The sequence below is a fragment of the Anneissia japonica genome, unplaced genomic scaffold (assembly GCF_011630105.1).
Source record: "Anneissia japonica isolate Jap-2015-1 unplaced genomic scaffold, ASM1163010v1 scaffold288246_len349457_cov184, whole genome shotgun sequence".
NCBI lineage: Eukaryota > Metazoa > Echinodermata > Crinoidea > Comatulida > Comatulidae > Anneissia > Anneissia japonica.
Window position 1 is genome coordinate 68,053 of NW_022752398.1, and position 24,552 is coordinate 92,604.

Consider the following 24,552-nt stretch of genomic DNA (forward strand, 5'->3'; position numbering starts at 1 on the left):
ATTTGAACATAATTTAACTTAAGCCTTGGTAAATGTTCCTAAATAAACCCTAGTAATTTTGACCAATTGAATTTGAAATGGAGTGAAAGAAATAGATGGAAAACATGAACGTTTTGCATAGAGAATTATACACATGAGCATAGCATCGTTGCATTAACACGGACCTGGGGATTGATACAACCAATGTTCCTCTGGCCAATTGGTTGTCATATTGAAAAGAAACATCTTACTCTACAATTTTTAGTTTGCCTAACAGTTTAAAACATTTAATGCAGAAATTTCAACAAACTGACTTTGGGACCAGTGGCGGCGCCAGCGTCTGAAATCTGGGGGAGGGGGGGAAAGTGCTGTCTCTTATACAGGGAAAGTGAGGGGGAAAGGTAAAATTTTAGGGGAGCCAATATGCTGGGTGGGCTGAAGTGGGCGTGGTCGGATGTCGCTAAAAATGTCGGAAAAAGTGGTCCAGGGGGTGAGGCCACCGAAATATATGATAAATTAGGGGTTTGAAAGGCTTATTTTATCGATTTTATAGATAGATAGTCTACTAATATAAAAAAAATACGTAACATTATTTTTCTCCTCGTCGAATTGTGGTTTTTGTTTTTTTGTGGGGGGGGGGGGAATTCTGCCTGCCTCTCCGCTGGCACCGCCATTGTTTGGGATGGTAATTAAGCTGAATGCAAGCTGAATGTGTACCTCTAAATCAACAACAATCCCTTCAGTAAGCGCTGGTTGTGGCGAGTCTCGCAGTAGGAAAGACCTCTCAAACTCTTCATAATTTTAATGAATCTATATTCAAAATGTATACAATGTTATAAAAAGCATTTTTCTTGCTAACCATTTTCGAAACAATTTAATGCATTAGAATAGGACTTCGTTGATTGTAATCGTACCCATGGCCTATCCAAGATTATTGTACTGCAACGTCATAGCTCTTAATCAATTTGGTCTATTATTTGCGCATCTCTTTAGTGGTGATAAATTGAAAGCTAATAAATTAATTACATAAGAAACTGAACTATTAATTATTTTTTGCTTCAGTTGATTAGCTTAATACAGACAGTATATAAAAGATAGGATGTGTAAATCTCTGTACACAATTTCAAGTTGTATGTGACAAACACCTATGGGTGTGATATGACATCATCATGCCTATGTATGGCCAAATCGTATCTATTTTTCCCGTAAAACTGAGAAAAATGAGAATGTGTATAAAGCAAAAGATGTGACATGCATTTATAACCATCTGTACCTAAGGCATTTGTGTTTCCTAGAAACATGTATTTCCAAAATATTCTTCAACTGCTAACTTAAACACACACATATTACAAAACACACCAATGTTGAAATTATTACTGAAAAGATTAAAATAAATACAAAAACTTACACACAGTTGCCACAAACATATTGGTACCGGTACACAACAATTCACAAATATCTAAAAATAAGGAAATCAATCTACAAAATGAAACATACTGTACATACTATATGAAATAATTTGTAATCATGAGAAAAAAAATACAGATAGATAACCACATCTCAAAAATATTAACGTAGAATCACCTTTCTATTTCTCCTGTTGATGGTTAAAAAAAGGGGAAGCGATAACATCTTTTTAGACTGTAGTTTAGACAGAAAATGTGTTGGGAAACAATGGTAATTTGTCACAATTCAACTTTCTTTTACATTAGATAATAAATAAAAATAAATATCTTTTTTGATGTTGACAGATTTTTGTTTACAGGCTTAAATACCTATTTGAATATATTTGTACAGGACCTATTCCACTTGAAATGAAGGGGCATTATAGACTTTTCAAGTTCTTACTCTGATGCTCAAATAAAAGGATCAATATGTCAAGAATTATATATGTCAGTTCCAACAACAGAGAATTATCATTTTATAAAATGTATTTATCATTAAAATTCATTGTTAAGAAGGGTCAACCCAAGCAATGTCCAACAATGCTTTTCATTCGGCCCTCAAACAATAACAGCATCATAAATCTGTAATGCGAGTTTGAACAATAATTTAACTCTTGTGCATGTCGTAAGACACAAGCATGTTCTTACTGAAGACAAAATAAAGGCATTGCCTGATGGCACTATATAACATTTCACTTGCAATATATTTACAAAGTGTTTCAATATATTTGCTAGTAGTAGGTTTTAAATATCAATCCCATAAAAATAAATAAGCAATTAAACACCACAAGCTTTGAACAGTGACACGATTATAACAAAATCTTTGTATATTGTTAATTGTGACAGTTGCAATATCATAACCTTATTGGTGATGTCACTGCTTTGGGCTTCAGCTTCTACTTACAAACTAAATGAATCAGGAAGGAGTAAAGAAACATTCAAAGCTATTCTGTCTTTTTTGCCCACTTAAGGTCATCCGATCGTGGTTTGTAACCAGTTAACTGTTCCAGTAGCCACTCAGATCTGCTCCAAAATTTTATATATTCTAACGGTCCATTGAGCCAACCGGTGGTAATGCAGAAATACGTTTCGTGCGGTGACACATGGTGTATTCGGTGGTGCTTTTTTGGCAGGATGATATGCCATCTTTGGAGGAACTCCACCCACGGCGGTAAGCCAAAGTAGGTATGCGACCATTTGTGAATCTGATTGGTAAGAGTGATAAATATACAAAGAAGAAAGAGGAAGCATTCCCAGCTATAAACTTCACGGATCCGTTCTTCAGTGTAAATACAAAATGTGAATGCCTGCCAAGCCAATAAGGGAATGACCATCATGCAGTTGTCCCCATTAGTCTCGATGTAATCATGGCGAGTAATTGCAGTCGGATCAATATGATGTTCTCGGAACGGACGTATAAAATTCTGAAAAAAACCAAAAAACTTATTTTCAATGAGGTTAATCTCTCATTTCTCAAGGTAAGATCCATTACAAACATATGGCAAGAAGGCAAATACTCATAAGATAGTGTCTGCAATACATTGTAATGGATGGATCAATCAACATCATAGTGTTGTTCCTATTGTATATCTTGAGGACAAAATTAAAGGATTCTAACAAAAATGACATGAATAAAACTTCAGTTTTAAGTAATCTCTCCATTACGATAATCAGTGAAACAATGTTTGGTTTACTCTACCAACTGATCTAATTAGGCCCTTGGATTAAGAATACACGAATAGTAAAGAGGGTTGCTCGGCAACTACTGTTAAAAAAAATGGATCAAATCTCTGCATATTACAGCAGAATCAATATTAAAAATCAAAGGTGAAAAACATCCCTAAAACGGGCCTTTTCAAACCATTGGCAAATTACTGTACAGTATGACTCAAATGTAAACACAAAATATTGACTAATCTTTATAAACAATTTATACAATGGAGATTTTAAAATTACAGAGGTAAAAGGCGATGTTATAATTAACAATAGGTCTTATGTAAACTGTAATTTGTTTAAATCTATATACATAATTGAATAAATATTTTCAAACGTTCGATGATGAAAAAAAAAACTTACCCGTCCAAGTATTGGAAGTTCTATAGATCCCCATGAGTCTGCGCTCCAGTGAACCAAGCCTGAGAGGAAATCAGCTACAACCACACCAGATACTGCAAAACATGTAAACATGTTATTCAATTAACTGATAACTAAAAATGCTCCTTTTATGCTGCGCAGTATTAGAAGCATATTCTCCTCAAGGTGTGATTTTTCTCCGAGAATTGATAAGTACTCTAGGATTTTGAATCAAATCAAATAAAATCTTTCTTTATTCTGGAAGTACTCTTTCAATACATAAGTAATGGTCTCCCAAGAGGTCCAGACACAACATAAAATAAATAACAAATAAATATATATAAAAATCAAGAAAGGAGGTAACTAAATACAATTCTTAAATGTTCTTAAAGTAAGGGTGTCAAATTTGCAGCGGATATCTAATGGGAGCTCATTCCATAATTTACATGCCCTGTAAAGGTAAGTTCTTTTTCCTTGCATATTGTTCCAGATTGGGATAATTAGAGTATTTGAAGATTGATTTCGTGTATTTTTGGAATGGACAGCATTAGTAAATTTAAATTTAGAAGAAATGTATTCAGGAGTTATACATTTTAGGGATTTAAATGTCATAATTAAAATGTTTATCCCACTTATCTTTAATCATATTCCAATCCATTGTGTCCATCAAAACCTTTACTGGAGTCATAAACCAATCAGACTTACCAAACTTCAGTTATACTGTATCATGGTAACAAACACTTTACTACAACAGCGACGACAGCAACTTTAAAAATATTACAATTTCACTTAAATTAAATTCTTTAAAGGGAAATTATGATCGTATTTAGCCTAAATCTTGTGATTAGTGAAATATTAATAACAAAATGAGCACTTAGCATATTCACACTTGTGCCAAAAACAATAGGCTCTATCTTCTTATTACCATCTTGCATTCTACCAAGTTCGAAACCAATCAGACTTTCCAACACTGAATTATACAGTAACTAGTGTAGGTTTCCTGATTAGTAAAATATTAATTATGCAAATGAGCAATTTGCATATCCAAACTCATACCAAAAACAATAGACTTGGTCTTCTTATTACCATCTTGCATTTTGCCATGTTTGAAACCAATCAGACTTACAAAACTTACTGTATTGTGGTAACTATTGTACATGGTTGGAATTTCCTCAATATGTTCCATCAGCAAATAGTTACTGTGGGCTATGATTTTACTACATCAATTTATTCTTCTACAGCAACAAGCTTCATAATTTTTTTTTAAAGAATAGGCCTATTTCATAAATGTACAGTAAGTGTATCCATTACTGGGTCATGTGAATCAACAGCAAAAGCTTGCTGTCGAGCCTGGGATTTACAACAGCAGTGGAAGGCCCTTTCTACAGCAATTAGGGAAATTCAAACCCTAAACCTAAAAATAGACCTGATTAGTGAAATATTAATTATTCAAATGAGCAATTAGCATATTCACACACATACCAAAAAACAATAGGCTCTGTCTTATTATTACCATCTTGCATTCGCCAAATTTCAAACCAATAAGATTTAACCTTTAGCTATTGTGGGAACTGGCCTAAATTAACTGATTAGTGAAATATCAATTATGCAAACAATGATCATATTCGTAAGTTAAAAAAACAATAGGCTCCGTCTGCTTAATACCATCTTGATTTTGCCAAGTTTGAAACCAATTGGACTTACCAAACTTTATTTATCCTGGTAACAACCAAATGACCAATGATGAAAACGACATGAAGAAAAACACAGGCAAAAACAATAGCCTCTAAGAAGCTTCACTTCTTTGGGGAGTCTAATAATTATAGTTTGTTCAGAAAGTATACATGCCTATTGCTGTGCTGATGAAATTTAAGAGCTATTAAATCTCTTTGATTAAGAGTGTTATTAGAAAAATTTATAGAAAAGCTTGCATTGTCGCAGTGAATCTCTGCTAAGTGAATGAGAGATACTGTACATTGTAGGTATTTTAACTCTTAGATTGAATTGTAGAGGAAAGAAGTGTTCCAAATCTACTGTAAGACTAAACTGTTTGACTCTGCAATATACTTATTTTAATATAGTCTATTGGGAGATACAGTATTTTCGAAAACAAAAATTATGCAATCAAGTTTTGGAATTATTTTGTTTTGGTTGAGATAAATATTAACTAGCCAAAGAGTACATAGGCTTGGTCCTGTCCTTAATAAAAATATTATTATATGTAATATATTTATACAAATTTGTCTAAAACCTTGAAAAAACCATGAAAATACTGCTACATTGAGTATTCATGAACATAATATGATAAGTGCTAAAAAACAAGCCATTTTCAGTTCATGGTAACAAAAATAGAATTCTACAGCAAAGAGCATCACTAAAACAAAAACAGGCATGTGTATTATAATTACACTGTACTTCATTAGATACCGTCACAAAAACACACATATCTACACTTCAAAACGAACGCGATAATAATGTTTAGCTGCTCTCCTCTGGAAAACATCCGGCTCTTGTAGGATTTTAAATCTGTTGAATGTTTTTTTCCTCGTACTACAAACATAGCCCTACCCTAAACAACCAACTACGCAATTCAACCAAATCCAACAAGAGTGATAATTTTGGAGCCATCAACTTGTAAATTTATATTTATATCTAAAATTTACAAAAAAAAATTTCGCTTTAATTCAAAACTTACAATCTGCTGAAGATTATGAAAACAATAGGCCTACTGTAAGCATAACCATCACATAAAGCTATTTTCATCCATGTACTTGGCTATTATTTTATCATACTATAGGCTTTAAGCCTTATAGAATTCCCGTTCCTTTTTGTTTTGCTTTTTGTGATCAGCTTAGTGGGAATCATGGTTATTAGCAACATCTAAATTAAAGAATACTAAAAACAAGTTTACAGGCAAGCACTGTTGAGGACCTTGTAATAAATATTTATATTTACAAGTTTTATGCTGGTGATTGGATGTTAGAATGCCACAAAAATAAGTAAACTAAACAATCCTATATCAAATAGCGATTATATAAAAACTTGAATGGGGGACCATAGCATACAAAAGAAATATGGGCCAAGGTCAGCATTGTTCAGTGGCACATTGTGGACTGATTCATCGTGCAGACATGATGCATCTCCATCTATACCAGTCATGCAATATGTTTAAAGGGCCCCTACTCAACAGTGATTAAGTTTACATTTAGGGTGTTCCTACCTCATGTTCTTTTGTGCTTATTATTTGCTGTTTCTGTTTTTGTAAATTTTAATGTTTTGAGACAAATAAATGCACAGTTCATGGTGCTGATGGATCAGCCTTACTGTGTAGGCCTACCATGGAATTATAAAATATAAACACAGTATAAATAATTAAAACAAATGTATACGTTCCCAAACCAAAGACTAATTACGAAAAAAGAAGTATTTTATATTGTGGTGCTATCGAATGGAATAAATTAAGATGATGTACTGTACTGCAGTCTTCCACCAATTTAAGTATTTTCAAGAAACACATTTGTATCAATAATTTACGAAACCAAAGTATAACAGTAAACATTGTATAAATCATTAATTTGCTGTTTTCTTGCTTTGTTTTATTTATATTTTACATTTATTTTTTGTAACTTACTGTTTACTTAATAGTGGAGTGGATTTTCTTCACTTCCATAATTTATTTTGCCACTGTTAGGTATAGATTATTTTAATTTTACTAAATTGTTGACTTTTGTGTACTGTATAATAATTATGTTTTGTATCTATATTATTTAATTTCTGTGTTTAACTTCTGTTTTCTTATGATGTACCGTAATGTGTAAATAAAATTTTACTACTACTACTACTACTTGGAAAAATAAGTGTTTAGTATATATTATTAACACATGAACAAAAAAAAGCCAGTGAAGTTGAAACTTGAATTACTTACATGCAGCAGCAAAGGGAGCAGCCCAATTTTCAATACTAAAGTGGTAAATCAGCTGGAAAATATTGAAGATGGCTAAGAACACAGAGGAGTATACACACACCACCTCTTGGGTACGCTTTCCTGAAGAGAGAAGAAAACATTTTTTTATTGTGTTGTTTTATTCCATTGGAATCACAAGGCCAAGATTAAACTAGATTTGAACTCATCACTGAGGACAAGTTAGGTGATCCGCCGCACTTTGACCCTCGAAGAATTGTGCGTGGTGCGGATTGAACAATTTTTAAATGCTGAAAATAGCCTAAAGTACATGCTAATTCAGTTTTAAAAACAAATAATTTGGAGCATTTTGAAAGATTTACTTACGCATACGTGCACGTCATGATGCACGTGCGCATGGTAATGTCCCAAAATTTTCACTCCTGATATGAGATATATGTATCAACTCTCATTGACAAACGCCTGTTGGTGAGGGACTTATCATTCATGATATTTACCATATATAAAAATCCAGTTTTTTTAATTCAGATGGCAATATGATGATGTCACAATGTCCGATCAGCCATAATGATCTATAAAATCATATCTAAAACTCATGTGCTTTCAGAATATGTAATAAAAATTGGGGGTCACCTTTCATCCTAAGGAGCTATAACAGATTAAAAATAAGCCTGATTTTAGCATTATTTCCACTGTATGTCGGCACAAACGCGCACAAGGATTCCTATGTTTGATACGCGCATACGGCATTGCTATTGGCCCTAAGATGAATGAAAAGAATGGAAATTTGTCTATACAATGTCAGGAACCCAAAATATGTAAAAAAAACCCCCGTAATTTCCAACAACTGTACGTGCCGCGTGCGTAGTGGAAAATATCAACAAATTTTGAAATGCTCAAAATGGCCTGAAACGTGCTCTAATTTAGTAAAAAAGTGATTTAGCACATTTTAAAATTTTGATGCACACGTCATGACGCGCATGCGAAATATTTCAGTACGTGACATTAAAGCTTGACCTGAAGTTTATGTCCACTGAATATGATTCCGGAATGAAAATTGGTTAGGATATGATCAATAATGTAAAAACGCAAAATTGCACATGGATGACGTCACGCATGAATAAGCACATTGAAAAGCTTATTGTGACTATTCCACGCCAAGCCAAATGTTTGTTGAAACATGCATGTGCGCAACTCGCGGCAAATTGAAGACATATCGTGCGCACAAAAATGAAAGGAAAGTAGAATTTAAAAAAAAGGGAAGGAAAGTAGAATAAAAAAAAAAGATGATGATGAAGTAAGAAGAAATCTGACAATAAAAAGAGGTGATCCGCACTAGATGCGGATCACCAAAAATGCATTTCAAATATCAGTGGCAGTTTCATTTAGTGGATAAACACGGCATTAAGTGTTTACAGCACACTTTTCATAGAAACCTGTACACAAAGTCTGCATGGAGTCTCCATGAAACACTTATCAATGGATTTTGTTATGCATAAAAAAAATGATATTATCTGAGACAGACAGTTAAGGTTATGAAAAGTTATTGTACTTCAATCAAACATGGAATATATCCCTCCATAGTACAAAACATCACTTATCTAGTAGGAAAACCTTTTTCACATTTCACTTTTTTTTATATTCACTTTTTTTTTTTATAAGAAAAAGTAAAATTTTTCTCAGGCTCTATGTATGTCAGTTTTTGGCCGATTTCAGGCTCAAAATTTCCTTATTTTGTTCTTATTTACACTTTTCGAAGATAGTAAATTATTCTTGTACATCAGTATATTACTGTACTGTATTATAGAGGGCATTACAAAGTCACACCTACTGTGCATCATGTACAGATAAGATTTGTTGTTGTTTTTTTCTATTAAAAAAAAAAGAAACTTCATTTGACATTTTAGTTCAGCCTCAATTTGTTCTTATTTTTTAAAGCATTTTCTGACAGCCTCAGTATTCTACAATTAATCAAAATATATGAGAGAATAATTATTTACTTTACCAGAATATTAAATATTTGATAAAATAAATAGATAGGCTATTGGAATCTTTTGTTGTCACCAGTATTACCGTACTGTAATTAACATTATTTGATGGCAAAATTATTCAATGTTTCATTTGTATAAATCACTTTTGAGTCAGGATTTGATTAAGGTAGTACGGTGTTAGTATTAGTACAAGGTAGTAGTGACAAAGGTAATTATTTCATGAAAATACCATACAACTTAAAAAATGTATTTTAAAAATTAAGTACAAACATGTGACATTTTTGTGCTAATAGTTTAGTCCGAAATGTACTGGTAGTTTCCTAGCTCCTATGAATAGATTCTCCATTGCAGATAGAATCAATCCAAAGAGGGCAGCATTGTCAAAACAAGTGGGATACTTAGCCTCACTATTTTTTAATTTAAAAAATTATTTTATTGTTTTTTTAAGAGGATTTCATGGTTGAAAAATGTTTTTAGTAGTCTGATTGTTTTATAGTATTAATTCCCAAAATTTGAGGCATCCATTTTAAAAGAAGCTCCTCTCTTTACTTTGCAAAAATAGTTTTGAAACAAAGCCCATCTCGAAAAAAAGAACATCAAAAAGTCCTAGAAAAAAAAGCCCAGGGCCTCTATTTGAGGTTTTACGGTGTCGTTGTAGTATGTATTCATTATCAGGAATGAGCTCAATTGAGGTAGGGTGGTGGAGTGTGCATGTGTCAGAATCTGTGTCTTTTTGTTACTGTACAGTATATCCCCCAGAGGATAAAGCTGCAAATTGTATACTGAATTTTGGCACAATTAAAGCCACTTTCATAAAAATGGGCTGGCAATATTGCAGTAACAATGCCAGATTGCTTACCGACATGCAATCTTTCATGCCTAACAAATCAAGGTCGAACCCAAAAAAAAAATAAATAAATAAATAAAAAATTTTCAAAGATCCACATTTTTTCCAGACATTTTTGCCTAGGGCCTTTTCACAATGACATAAATGAAAAAGCACTGATGAGGTACCAGCAATCAGTCCAAAGACCTTGCCAATTCCAAGACGTAATCTATCTCAATTCCAGCAATTCTGAAACTGAGCCTGCCATCCGCTTGGTGGTGCTGTAATCAATTTTCCTGTCTCCCACTGAAAAGGTCCAAAAGAATTATGATTACGACCCACCCGGAAGAAACATAAGCTAAAACACAGTTTGTGTCCAACAACGGAACAGGTACAGCGCGCAGTATGAGATTTTCATTTTCAGAAAGAGGCACAAACTTCACTCTAAGTGAAAACAACGTACAGTATGCTGTTTATTCTGATTGTTTTCGTGAACAGACACAAACTGTTCACGCTAATTAACAGGTTAATTAAAGTTAAGAAAAGAAAAATAAATTTAACATGTGAAATTTTTTATGCTTTATCTTTAAACATACGTAAAAAAATATGCTTTATCTTTAAACTTACGTAAAAAAATATTTACCATTTTGATATCTTGATAGTGAAATCTACGGTTTTATGAAGTATTCGACTTCAAACATGTTTTTCTCAAGATGCAGTTTTGGTCGAAATTGAAGTTTGTCTCTCTTTGTGAAAAAGATGATGAAATATTTTAGTGATACTGCCGTAATCTACAGTAACACATTTCTGTATGAATGGTTACATATGCTGGTATGGCATTGGTGTATAAATAAGGATTTCACTTTGATTATCACATGATTTGATGTAGGCCTACTGTAAGCCCCAAATAATACCACGTAAATGAGCTATAGGACAATATTTCATTATTGTGATATTGTGTTAGTAAATTCCTGAACTAATTATCCTGACAATTATCAAATTTCTTCTTCTCCTCTGAATGGAGGTGTGGTGAACTGTTTTGTATAAAATATTTCAAATTAGCATAGATATTGAAATATTTACATATATATTTTATTCTTACCTGTAAGCAAGTGGTGATTTATTGCTGTTTGAAGAATTAAATAATAACATAACCAGAACCCTGCGGACGTCAACGTTCCTATGTATGATGCATGTTTTATTTTCAGACAATATGAGGTTGGATGGCTTTTGTGTTGTGGTGGTTTACCCTGAGAAGTTAATTCTTTGCATTTGAATATTGGGAAAATGAATACTATACTTACACATCAGGTATAGGCCTAAATAAATGCTTCGCTATCTCCCCACCACCCTTGGCAGGAGGTGATATTATACACGCCTCCAGCAGCATGCAGCAGCCTAGCCTGTTGTCTCCTCTGGCGGGTAAAAAAAAGTTGTCCCGATTGACCTTGTGACATGTGAGGCCCTCAAGAGATATCAAAGTCGCTTATTATTTTTAATCTTATCAAGCAACTGGGGGCGATAATCAAAAGCCAAAACCCGGAAGAAGGTGACTGAACCAACACTGAGGAACTTCACGTCGCGAGGTAAAAACAAAATGTCGGAAAGCTTTTTCTGACGCATGTGCAATTTCACTCTAAATGTCTACACACACACATACTACACACACACGCAAAATGTGATTACAAGAGTTCCTATTGCATTGCATGCATAGGAACTAAAAATCATAAAGTGGTCTGAGCCCTATGAAATTAGCTAAATACCCAAATCCTAATAAAAGCTGAATTTTGCTAACTATTTTCATTTAAATTTAGCCAAAAAGCTAATGGAATTACAGCTATCATTGCTTATAATCTTTTGTATAGGCTAATCAAATTCCTATTTGGCTAATTATTTTCATACCGAATTAGCCAAATTTCTAAAAATGTTTTTTTGGCCAGCTTAAACCCTGGGTCTTGATAATCTGGCTGCTAGATTTATAAAAGATGGAGCTAGCATTATTGCTGTACCATTAACACATACCGTACTAATTTTGTCATTACAATCAAGCATTGTCCCCAATAAACTACTAGAGAGAGTGGTACCCCTTCACAAGAAGAATAATAAAACAGTAGCAGGAAGTTATTGCCCGGTGTCCGCGCGAGTGTTATTATATTAAAACCTTGTATATATTTGTTTGTTTTTTTTTTTACTTTCTGTCTGGGTTTAGAAGACTGTACAGAAATCTGTTTAATTCATTTATCTGATTTTATACATGAATGTGAATGTGCTGAAAGAAATTACACTGACATGGTGGATCATTACACTTTATTGGATGTTAAAATCTTCAGGCATGGATGAAACATAATTTGTAATTTGTAACTGTTTTGTCGAATCACTACATAAAATTAAATGAAAAATATCATAAATGGTATAAATGATGTGAATCCTTATGTTATATTTTTATACATTGTACTGTTATGACCTTCAGTTGTCACCTCGTGTTCCAGAATTGAAGCAGCATGCAAATTCCCAAGGGTGGATCTGCCTGTACTTGAACTACTAGACAATGCTTCTTGCAATCAGTAAGCAACAAAGCACACAAACTACAGTAATCTCTCTGGTGACCACCGATCTTCATGTCAAACTTATCAACACAATTAATTACACAAGAGTATAGATCTAAAGTAGATACTGCAGAAACTTTAAACTTTGTTTCTCTGACTATGATCACGCACAACACCTAACAGATAGCATTTGTCTAGATAGATATCCAAGGTCATCTTTATATTCAGACATGAAATTATCAATCTAGATAAGTCAAAATACTGTCATTTTTCACCAAAAACGAGCATTGCAAGCTCAGTATTTACCAGAAGTGTGAGTCTCCTAATAGTAATACACAACCTGTGAAAACAAACTACTAAACCTCCATAAGTCATTTCGTATCCAGTGCAATGGATGATTCGGATGAAAAAAAAAAAAAAGCATGATGGAACAAAATTTCAACGATGAGCAATGAAATGGTCAAAATAACCAATGTCACATAGTACGAAATCAACCAATAAAATGACTGGGATCTATTTACTGTAGGTGTGTTATAAATTTTAATATGATTTGGATAATTAACAGTTAATCGTTGATCTTTGTTCTATACAATATTTAATAGTCTGCAAAAGGCAATGTTTAAACATGGTTTACCGGCTCAAAATTGCACAGGACTAATGACAAAAAACAATAAAAAATATTACACACAGGGACGACCGAAACATTGTCGATTGTGGGTGAAAATAACTGAAAGATAAAGTTGGTAGGAAAAAACATACACGTACAGGAAATGCAAGAATCTGATTGGTTGTTTATAAGATTGTAGTCAATTTGCTAATCGTTAGCACCTGCGATCTGTTAACTGATTAGCTAAAATTGCGAGAGCTAACGCTTTGCTTCTGATCAAGTGTGAAACAGGCCTCAATATGAACTGATTTTTTTTTTGTTTGCACTGATTTGTATGAAGGCCAAAGTTGATAATTATTAGTTTGTTATCTATTCTCAGGACAATATAGAAGTCAACACAGATTAACAAAACAAATTACCAAAAATACAAAAAAAAATCTTCCAAAAAATGTAGATAAAAACAGCTTCTAAGAAAGCTTGAACACTGGCGTGTACAGTACCAGCATAAGAGGAAGTACAGTATGACGAAGAAAGAAACAGTGTTCTAGGCATCATTTGAGATCAGTCACTAGCAAGGCTGTTTCATTCACTACAAGTTCAAATTAGTCATATTTACAGCAAAACCTAAAGAATGGAAACTAGAATATCATTTTAAGAAACACTCAGGCCATTTTACCATTGTTATTTTTTGTCTTTTTTGAGTGTACATACTGTACACTCAATAGATAGAGAATCAACCATACATAATGTCCAACCTCAAGACACAGAAAGGGTGTTTCCAGACAAAAGCTAAGGATCAGTTAATGAACATACAGATTTTTGAATATTTAAAAACTGGGGGAGGGGAAGGGGCATAACCACCATTTTTCCACCTTTTTAAAAATAGGATTTAATGGATCCAATGGCAAGGGGTTTAATAGCCTAGCTAATACTTTGTATACAATCCATTGGATGAAAAAAAGGCATATTCATACTGTATATTAGGCTTAAAAAAAACTTGTTTGTTTGCTGTGGCACATTGTAAAAATTTGAATATAGGGGCGGGTGGAAAAAAGTTTCTTTTTTTTTTTTGTAAAATCATACAAATATCGCGAAAACTGCACGATAAACAGAAAAACGATAATTTTTTGTTTAAAAAACAATTCAAAATAGTAAAAATTTACATGTAACAAGGATCTGTGCCAAAATCGCCGAAAAATTGGTTTTTATTTAATCTTTTAAACTTAAAAAAAAAACTTTTTTGAACAAAAAAAAACCCCTAATTTTTGGGATTTAAGTTTCTTTTTAGGCCTTATTACTATACAGTATACTACAAAAATTTTACACAATCCTATTTCAGGGTCAGGTCCAGTGGTTAACGATGGGACCCTAAAGACCCCCGAGGGTGGGGGTCTTTAGGGTCCTGGTCGCCAATTGCATTGTGTGATTTTAGATGGGTCAATACCACCTCAGCCCCACCATGGTTGGTGCCGAGGCAAGAAAATTTATGATTACGGCACTTCTAAATAGTCGGAAATGGCACTACACTTAAATCTATGCCTCCTTTAATTTGCCACTGGATATAATATGATATACAGTGGATGTCAGAGACACATTATGCTGTTATTTGTCAACAAAGTCCTTTTGAGTCAGGGTACTAAATCGAGGTGTCGGAGGCCCTGCGGTCCACTGCATGAAAGTGCATAGGCGTCACGCCACTGGTCAATTTGTTTATGTACAAATGCATCTTTTTGGCTTTATTATCCCCCGGTAGTGCAATCCTACTGTTTAATCGTTCACCATGAGGATTCTTTTATTCACTCAACTGCTCTACCGCATTTTATAATGCAAACCAGACTCTGGGCAAAATATAGTCTATTTATACAATTAAAAAAATACTTTGACCATGATTCTTTTAACCAATGGCAACACAATTTTTTTTTTGCCTAATGACAATTGGGAAAAGTAAATAAAATGTATCGTCATAATTAATTCCAGGACACCTTTACTTTGAGATCACTATTTTACAGTAGCACTCATAATGATGGAAACGACTGGCAGTAAAAGCTTGTGGTAAATTACATCTTCAAAGTTAGTCTACTGTAGGCAGGCTCGTATCCAGTGGGGATTTTTATGGTTCGGGAGAACCCCCTTTTCTAGCAAACCCCCTTTTTCTATAAATCCCCCACGCCTCAAATTACCTGATTAAGTCCTCCAACCCAACAAATGCACTGCAGACTCACCCAGTCACCCAGACTCAGACGTTTTCAAACCTATCTACTTTTATAGCAATATTTAGACTAGCACAAAAATCTGGTTCACCGACCCCACTGGGGCTTCAACCATTGATCCCACGCCCAGAGAGAACTCCCTCTTGAAAGAACCTGGCTACGGGTACTTGCTCCGAATAGTACTTCATTATTACCTTTATTATTAATCTGTAGAGACACCCCAAAATGTTCAGGTCTCACAGGTGGTCTCAAATTGAAGGCCATACTGTAAATTATGATGATAGAGAATTATCATAGTTCAATCATGATTTGTTTACAGTACTGTAGCTATGCATGATTTTACAATGTTACGCCCACCACAGATGCTATGACTTACAGCAAACTTAGAAAATTAACCAAATCTTATTTATCATCATCGATAATAGCTGTTTATCACCCTTAATTTCTTAACAGGGAATTGTGATTTCAGACACAAGCAATATTTAACAGAATTAGAACAATTACAATTTATATAATTATGCTGGTGGACTGATCATTTGAAGTAACGCAACGATCAATTTCATAAGGTTATTTCTAAATGTCCATGTTTTCAGTTTTCATTATCACTCTATTTGTAAACAGTTTACCAATATTTATTAATGATTATTCATACTATAGTGGTTTTACTTTAATATTGTCATAATGACAACTTGTTTGCTGCTTTCATCAATATTTCAATAGGACTGTTATCATCAGTTTTCAATACAATTTTGTTTATGTAAATAAATGACTTTTTGAGAGATAACTGATTGAACTACGGTATATTTTTTATCAGACTTGTGCAAAATTAAATGAAAAATGGACAAGAGGAACATGCCTGTTCGATAGATGCATGCTCGAAGGCAGACTATCCATTGGCATAAACTTTGGAATGAGATGTATTTTCACCTTAAATTATATATTATACCATTTGTTAATGTAGCTAAGAATTCACAAAATGTAACAATTTGTAACAAGCACTGCTGCTTGTGAAAAACATACAACATTTTAGTAAAGTTCCCCAGGGGCAGATCCAGCGGGGAAGGTGCATGGGGGAGGGGCTGTCTCTTATACACATCTAGAGGGGCATGGGGGGTGGTTTCCCACCCCCAGTCCCACAGAAAAATAATAAGTTAATAGGGAGGAAAGAGGGGGAACAGGCCCGTAGCCAGGTCATTTCAAGGGAGGATTCTCTGGGCGTGGGGTCCAGGGGCATGCATAGGGGCCACGGTGGGGTCGGGGGTGAAGTCCCCGAAGCCAGAGCAGTTTTGTGTTTAATGGGTCTATATAATGTTTTAAAAGCAGTTATATTTTGAAAAAGATCTATGTAATAAAAAGGTGGTAATATAATAAAATTAGAAAATATTTTCTGAGAATTGGCATGTTTAAATAACACCGAAAGATATATATAAAAAAAAAACCCTCATCGCATAATACCTTTGATGACCCCATAATCACCTTAATCAGTCGTGATTTCTGAATCATATTTAGTAGGCATTAACTTCAGGTCATGGTTAAATGTTATGTACCTTATATTTTTGTGCGCGCATAATAACGCGAGCGTTCGTGTGCGTCAAAATTATGCTTTATATCATGTCTTTTTTTAATCAGTTATAGCTCCTTAGGATGAAAGGTGACCCCCTATTTTTATTACATATTCTGAAAGCACATGAGCTGTAGATATGATTTTATATAATAGCTAATCGGACATTGTGACGTCATCATATATGCCATCGGACTTAAAAAACAAGAAAAAATTTATATTTCTTTTCTCAAAACGTTGATGATGTCATATCATCTTAACCATCCATCATTTCTGAATAATATTAAATGGGCTTATACTTCAGGTGAAGGTTGAATGTTAGGTATCTTACTTTTTTGTTTGCGCGTACGCATGCATCAAATATTACATATGCTTATAATTATGCCTATTTATAATCAAATATAGCTCCTTAGGATGAAAGGTGACCCCCAATTTTTATTACATATTCTAAAAGCACATAAGTTGTAGATATGATTTTATATATCATAATAGCTGATCGGACATTGTGACGTCACCATATTTCCATCCTGAAGTAAAAAAAACTGAATTTTTATATGATAAATACTATGAATGATCATTACTCCTTCACCAACAGGCGTTTGTCAATGAAAGTTGATACATATATATATCTCATATCAGGAGACAACAGTGACATTAAGATACGCACGTGCGTCATGACGTGCGCGTACGCATGAGTAAATCTTTTAAAATGCTCAAAATTCTTTTTTAACAAACTAAATTAGCGTATTTTGCCATTATCAGCATTTAATTATTGTTCAATCCGCCATGCGCACACTTTCTCGTGGGTCAAAGTGCGGCGGATCACCTAACTCGTCCTCAGTGACGAGTTCAAATCTAGTGTTTACATAATTTCATTTATGCTAAACTACTGTAGCTTTAATATAGATCTGATTTTTAATATCTGCATATATCTCTCCCCCAGGGAAGATTGGATGATGATTGAGTAGACTCAAAATCGAAGAGGTTTAGGTTTTAATTAAAAGAAAATACCACTATGGCACTTGCAACCAAATTTTCGCCTCAGATTTTTTCCACTAGAAGATTTTGTTTCCATCCAGCTATTTTTCCAAGCTATTTCTTAAGGCTGTTTTCCAACTGCTATTTCCCCCCGGCTGTCTTGTCCCAGTATTTTCCGTTATATTTTTCCTCCTAGTTTTCCAACTGAATGTTTTCATCAGTTTACCTATTGTGTAAGGGGGAACACATTATTTGTTTATGCTTTTGCTTTTGTTTTGTAAGGTTACATCATAAATGTGTGCCGATAATAAAAAGCCTTATCCAATCAATTAACTGATTGATTCTTGATGCATTTGAAATACTAATGAAACCAAAAGACTCATTGTAGAAACGTGATTTTAAAAAGTTTGCTTCCGTGTTCACACAAAAATACAGGAAATTATTGGGTTAATTCACAAGCTGATCTATTATGATATTCAATTGGTGTGATACTGTATGTGCTGTAAATATGAATACATAGGCTAAAATTAATTATTTTGGCGGCCATATTAAATTTCAAGATGGCGGCCATTTTCAAATTTAATATGGTGGTCTTCTGACATAAGTTCTGATGGCTGTATGGTAGTCCCTGTTATGGAAAACATGTGCAACAGTCTTTCATTGACAGTGCTAGGTACTGTAGATATGAATATTGACAAAAATATCATTAATTTGGCAGCCATCTTGAAATCCAATATGGCAGCGCCATCTGACATAATTTCTGATGATTGCATATACACTCCTTGATATTGAAAAAATGGGTAATGATCTTCAATTGGCAATGACATGTGCTGTAGGTATGAATATATTGGCTAAAATCAATTACTTTGGCGGCCATATTGGATTTCAAGATGGTGGCCATTAGGAGGCGTTTCCTTTTGGGGTCTATTTTTTTTTAGTGATCTTTAGGTGTCATAGTATCACTATGGGAAGTTTCATGCTTTCTTCCAGAAGTGCACGATTCTACCTGAAATTCAACTTTAGTCGCTCTACTGTACTATATTGAAATGCTAAAACGCATTGTTACCTCAATGTACAATACCTCCGTTTTTAATTTTATAAGCGTTTATTTGTTTATACTTACTAATGTAGAAAAATTAAAGTAGTTTCATATAAAATTTCAGCCCCGAAACCTAGACTCAGAAATACCGGGATGGTGTCCGGCGGGCGATATTTTAACTATTAGTTAAGTGTTTCTTGTTTTTGCTTAGTACAGCTTTTAACATGTTATTACCTCAATGCACAATACCTCAGCTTAATTTTTTAAGTATTTATTGTTTTCTAACAAATGCGGGACAAAATTGAAGTATTTCCATAAATTCTAGCCCCAAAACCTAGACTCAGAAATACCGGGATGGTGTCTGACAGGGAATAGTTTAACTAATTAGTTAAGTGTTTCTTGCTTGTGCTTTGTATCGTACTGCTACAAACACATTGTTACCGCAGTGTACAATACCGCAGTTCAATTGTGTATGCAATATATTAAAATCATATAGATACTTAATTTACAATCAAATCCATAATCCATATGGTGGACACATTTGTTGTAATAGTAGAAGAAGCAATGTAAAATTCAAAACTGGTACCACGTTATTGACTAACTATAGTATAATGCTGTTACATCTGTAACCTAGAAGAGACCGCTGTTAAAAGTTAATAAATTTTGTTAGTCAATAAAGTGCTACTAGGTTCTAATCCTATGATTACATATTTTTCAACAATCTGATTGAAATACACCTTGAGCTGTACCATTTATCATGTATAGACAATTCATGTTCTGTAGTTTAATCCGATCTATTATAAATATTTGTTATTGAGTTTGTATCATGGTATTGTTGTATTTCATCTGAAGTCGGTGTTTAACAAAATTTTATCAAACAGAAATCTATAGCTAAATTAGTAAATAATTGCTGTCAATTGGATTTTTTTTATTGGAGAATAAAAAAAAACTGGGTTATTTTCATTCCATCTGATGAGCATAAAAAAAAAAACAAAACAAAAAAAAACTGATGAGTAAAAAAAATAAAAAACTTTTCTACCTGCCTCTATCATTTAAAAAAAAGAAGGGCAAACTAACTATTTTTTTTTGGCCTAATACACAGTAATATGAACTCTTGCCCTTTTACACAGATGGTCTTCCCTCTGCACTATGTGCTTTGTATACAACATTAGGCCTACGACGTATCTAGGGGTGTTTGCGAACACGCTCCCCCACAATTTGGAAAAGGTCTAAATGGCAGTTAAGAATGTACACAATATAAAACTCAATTTGCAACATAGAAACTGTGGTGTAAATTGCTGACACGGGGCCCGAACCACAAGGCTGACAAAGCCTCTGAATAAAAAAAATCCTTGGAAGGGTTCACAGGGAGAGCTTTTATGGCTTAGTAGGGTAGGCCTATGGCCTACGCTACTGGGCCTAGGCCAGGCTATTGGTACAGTATTACTGTATTTTTTTTAGCCTAGGCCTTCATTCATTGGCAACAGGCCTAGGCCCTAGCTATCGACTGTCTGTACCAACTTGCATGGTATTTCGTGCGAATGAAATTTTTTTCGACAATTCGCAGATGCCAAAGATCTTGAAATCTACCGTGCGAATAAAAATTTATTCGCACTGTACCATGCTAATAACCGTGCAAATAAGAAGTAATTTGAATAAGTTATTATTCGCACGGTACCGTGCCAATAACCTCTTCCTTAAATTAAAGCAATGCCTAGCTGAAAGCCCTATTGCTTTTACCCAAATCTTGTTAAGCCATTTACTATACAATGTGACGCATCTAATGTAGGTATAGGATCTGTTCTACTTCAACAGTCAGATGTAGACGGGGTAAACCACCGTATCTCATTGCGGACGCTTAGTGCCGCGGAGCATAACTATAGTACCGCAGTGTGAGAGTGCCTGGCTATCATATGGGCCGTAGAAAAATGGAAACATTACTTAGAGGGAAAAAGGACCGTTGTCATTACTGATCATCAGGCCCTTTGCTGGCTCTTCAATAAAAGCTAAATTACAAGGCAAATTTGCGTGGTGGATTCTTAGCTTACAACCATTTAAACTCGCTATCACATACGGCCCAGGTGTGACAAACCAACTACCGGATTTTCTTTCACGTATTCCAATTGCATGTTTGTCAGTTGACAACCTAGAGAATAATAAGTATGATGACATTTGCGCAGCTAGTAACTGTTTGAGGCCATATAATAAAATAATAGATTGGGCACAATGTGACGATTGTAGTGTGCGTGGTTTCATACTGAATGCGCAAAAATAAGCAAACAGCTTGTGGTGCAAATTGAGCATTTTTTGTGTCAACAATGAAAGCGCGAAAACTGGCAATGCCACAGCTTCGATTAATTCCCCCCTTTCATCCCCTGATTAATAAGAGTGAACTTATTAAGGCACAACATCGGAGTCAACGGCCAACCATTAATTAGATTAAGGAATAGGAGTAGTTTAGTCTCATTGTTATTGTTATTAATTTTATTTTATTTTATTGTTACTATTTTATTGTTATTTGCTTTTTCTCAGTTGGCCTATATTATTTCTCTGTAAAGCGCATAGGGGCAATGTGCAATATGCGCTATATAAATACAACATTATTATTATTATTAACATTGTGATGAGTCAATCCAATTATTGTTACAATCTGGAATGAAACTTATACACCAGGGTGAATGACTTGGTAATGCACTACTGTATGTGCCTGGGCAGTGGAATGTTGTTGTTCCTAAATGTTTAATACAATATGTTTTATCATTGTGCCATGACCAACCAATAGCGGGTCATATTAGTCAGGACCAAAACCCTGCATCGAGAAAGATAATGGTTGTGGTGGAAAAATAAATTTTCAGATATACGCAACTATGATAAATATAATAGGTTGTGGTCGAAAAATGACTTGCGGTCGACCTAATGGGACCACTACGCAAAAGTTACGGGGACAATGACCATTTGCTGGTTCTGGTCGATAATTACAGCAAGTGGACGGAAGTGTTCCCTCTTAAACATGCAACAGGCAATGAAGTTGCTTCGGTTTTGGTACGTCAAATTTTTTAAAGGTTTGGGCTCATAGGAAACTGCTGTCCAATAATGGTAGCCAGTTTACAGGCAAAGATGTGGCCGCAGTATGCGATAACTGGGGTGTCAAACAAGTTTTCACGACACCCTACCACCCACAAACCAATTGGGTTGAACACCAAAATATAGTACTTAAATCTATGATTGAAGCATTTGTGAATGATGATCATAAAACCTGGGACATTCACAATGCGGAGTTGCAATAAACACAGCAAGGCATGATACCACTGGCTTAACCCCACCCCATATGATGTTTAAATGAGGGTTGTATACTCCATAAACTAAAATGTTAAAGGAGTCAGTTGATACAGACACCTGACAAAATGTTAGAACAGAGTAGAGCTCTTGTTAGAGTGGAACGAGCACGACAAAAGGTTTACTACAGTATGACCAAAAAAGAAGAGTTTTGCACTTTTAAAGTAGGCCGAGTGGACATGCTGCTTAATAAATCTGTTCATTCCAACAAAAGGCGGAATTTTGCTGCAAAATTGGCTCCACAGTGGTGTGGTCCCTTTACCATAGTGAGACAGTCGTCTCCAGTGACTTTCAAACTGAAAGGTCCCAAAAAAGGCAAACTGGATGCCCATTCTAGTCAACTTAAACCTCTGTAAAACCAGGCTGGTCCTGTTTAGGGAGATGGAGTCTAGGTAAAAGTGTGTTGTTTTTACTGATAAATACTATAATAATCTAATGTCATAATAATTCCACATTATCCATATTTTTCTGTACTGATGATTATACTAAAGTACCCTGGAATTGCGTTATTTTCACACTACTATACAAATACTCTTGATCACTTTGAATTTGTAACATGATTACTTGATTGATTACTGATTGATAAGAAGTATGTATACATTTGAATGATGTTTATTATCTGGAACGTTTTCTGGATCCCCATGCTTAATTTAGTGGAAGGGGATGTAACGGGAGTTACTATTTGTTATTGTTTTGCATTGTGGGTAATAGTGGCGTAATGTCACATGATGACACGGGAAGGCGGTAGACAGACAAGTGTGATGCCTCATTGGGAGAGTTCGGTCTTAGGTCTCGAATAAAATGATGTTCATACATGCTTATTATTTGCTGTTGTAAATTACTATTATTGTTTGGTGGCGTAACCCGTGTTCAATTTAAGTACCGCAATATTGCTAGACCGGATCGGACGTTACACTTGCCTAGGGATATAGACTACTCTGCTGGGCCCTAGGCCAGTACTATATAATATAGCCTAGCCTATGCCTGATAGTACTGTTTAATAGGCCTTAGTAGTACTAGAGCCTAGACTCTAGAGAAGGCCTTGCCTTGGCTGGCCTCATTGATCACTGCATGATGAGAAATAGTTTTCCTGAGGTGTAAACCTTACTAATTTAACCATGTGCTCAAAAAGGATTATGATTGTACACTTATACATTGGGAAACGAATGTTTAACCTGAAGATTGTTATTACGCATGAAGACGGATTGCCTAGCTTAGCTAGGGCTTCTCCTGATTGTCCTAATTCCAGGCTAGGAAAGAAGGGCGGGGACTGACTGACAGACCGGTTAGCACATCAGCTCATCGTTCTCATTAATCAGGACTTCCTCTTCACTCAAGGCCTCAGCCTAGCCTTGTCGCGATTAGTCTTAAAATACGGACCCCTTACCTTTTGTATAAAGTCCAGCTAGTTCCTTAGCGCCAGCATGATTTGGGCCCCATCTTGACACCTTAATTTGTTTTATATCCCCTTCTTGATTACAATTAGGGTCCTCTTCTGTCATCATATCCTCAGCTTTCGCAGCCACCCGCTCAGGAATCGCCATCGCTCTGGCGCTCTCGAGCACACACATCTGGCTGTCTATACGACTTAAGCCTTGCCTGTTGATGATTGTGATAGGTCGAGACGATCAGTACGATCGTATGTCATCCAATAAGCATTCTTTTTTCTGAATATCAATTACTGAACACACGAGTTGCATGGCCTGGAAAACTTGCGTGGTTTAGGCTCCTAGGCCTATGTCCTATTATTATTGGTAAAGCATATTTTTTCGACACTTGTTGGAACAAAAGGAAAGTTACAGAAATGTTAAATACAGACATATTTTAATGTCCCGTTTCCTCATTTAGGTAGGCCTAGTTTACTTTATTTTGAAGTAAATTAGGTCTAGGCCCTAGGTTATATCATTACATATAGTTTAGTAAGGTCCCCCTCCTTGGTTTGGCTAGTTTAATAGGTTAGTTAGGGAGGCTGATGTATGATGATGCAGTTGGAGCTGGCACTGATCGTAGATAGGATAGATAGACTACCGCGAGTAGGC

The 24,552-nt window shown here is 34.8% G+C and overlaps 1 protein-coding gene across 1 annotated transcript; it reads right to left on the minus strand.

The window, feature by feature from the left end:
* Nucleotides 1-367: 367 nt before the first annotated feature.
* Nucleotides 368-24,219, minus strand: LOC117122298 (transmembrane protein 189-like). The gene is made up of 4 exons (XM_033267840.1): nt 23,901-24,219; nt 7,423-7,542; nt 3,501-3,592; nt 368-2,848 (listed from the first exon to the last, which is right to left on the minus strand). Exons 1-4 carry the CDS (start codon nt 24,082-24,084, stop codon nt 2,369-2,371), a joined length of 876 nt encoding a protein of 291 aa, XP_033123731.1. The 5' UTR covers nt 24,085-24,219; the 3' UTR covers nt 368-2,368.
* Nucleotides 24,220-24,552: the final 333 nt, after the last annotated feature.

Excerpts from the sequence above, each read along its gene's own strand:
- LOC117122298 (XM_033267840.1), bottom strand. The coding sequence starts at position 24,084 with ATGTGTGTGCTCGAGAGCGCCAGAGCGATGGCGATTCCTGAGCGGGTG. Across the intron at positions 3,593-7,422 it reads TGCTCCCTTTGCTGCTGCAT|TATCTGGTGTGGTTGTAGCT; the intron begins GTAAGTAATTCA and ends CATGTTTTGCAG. Across the intron at positions 2,849-3,500 it reads AACTTCCAATACTTGGACGG|AATTTTATACGTCCGTTCCG; the intron begins GTAAGTTTTTTT and ends GGTTTTTTTCAG.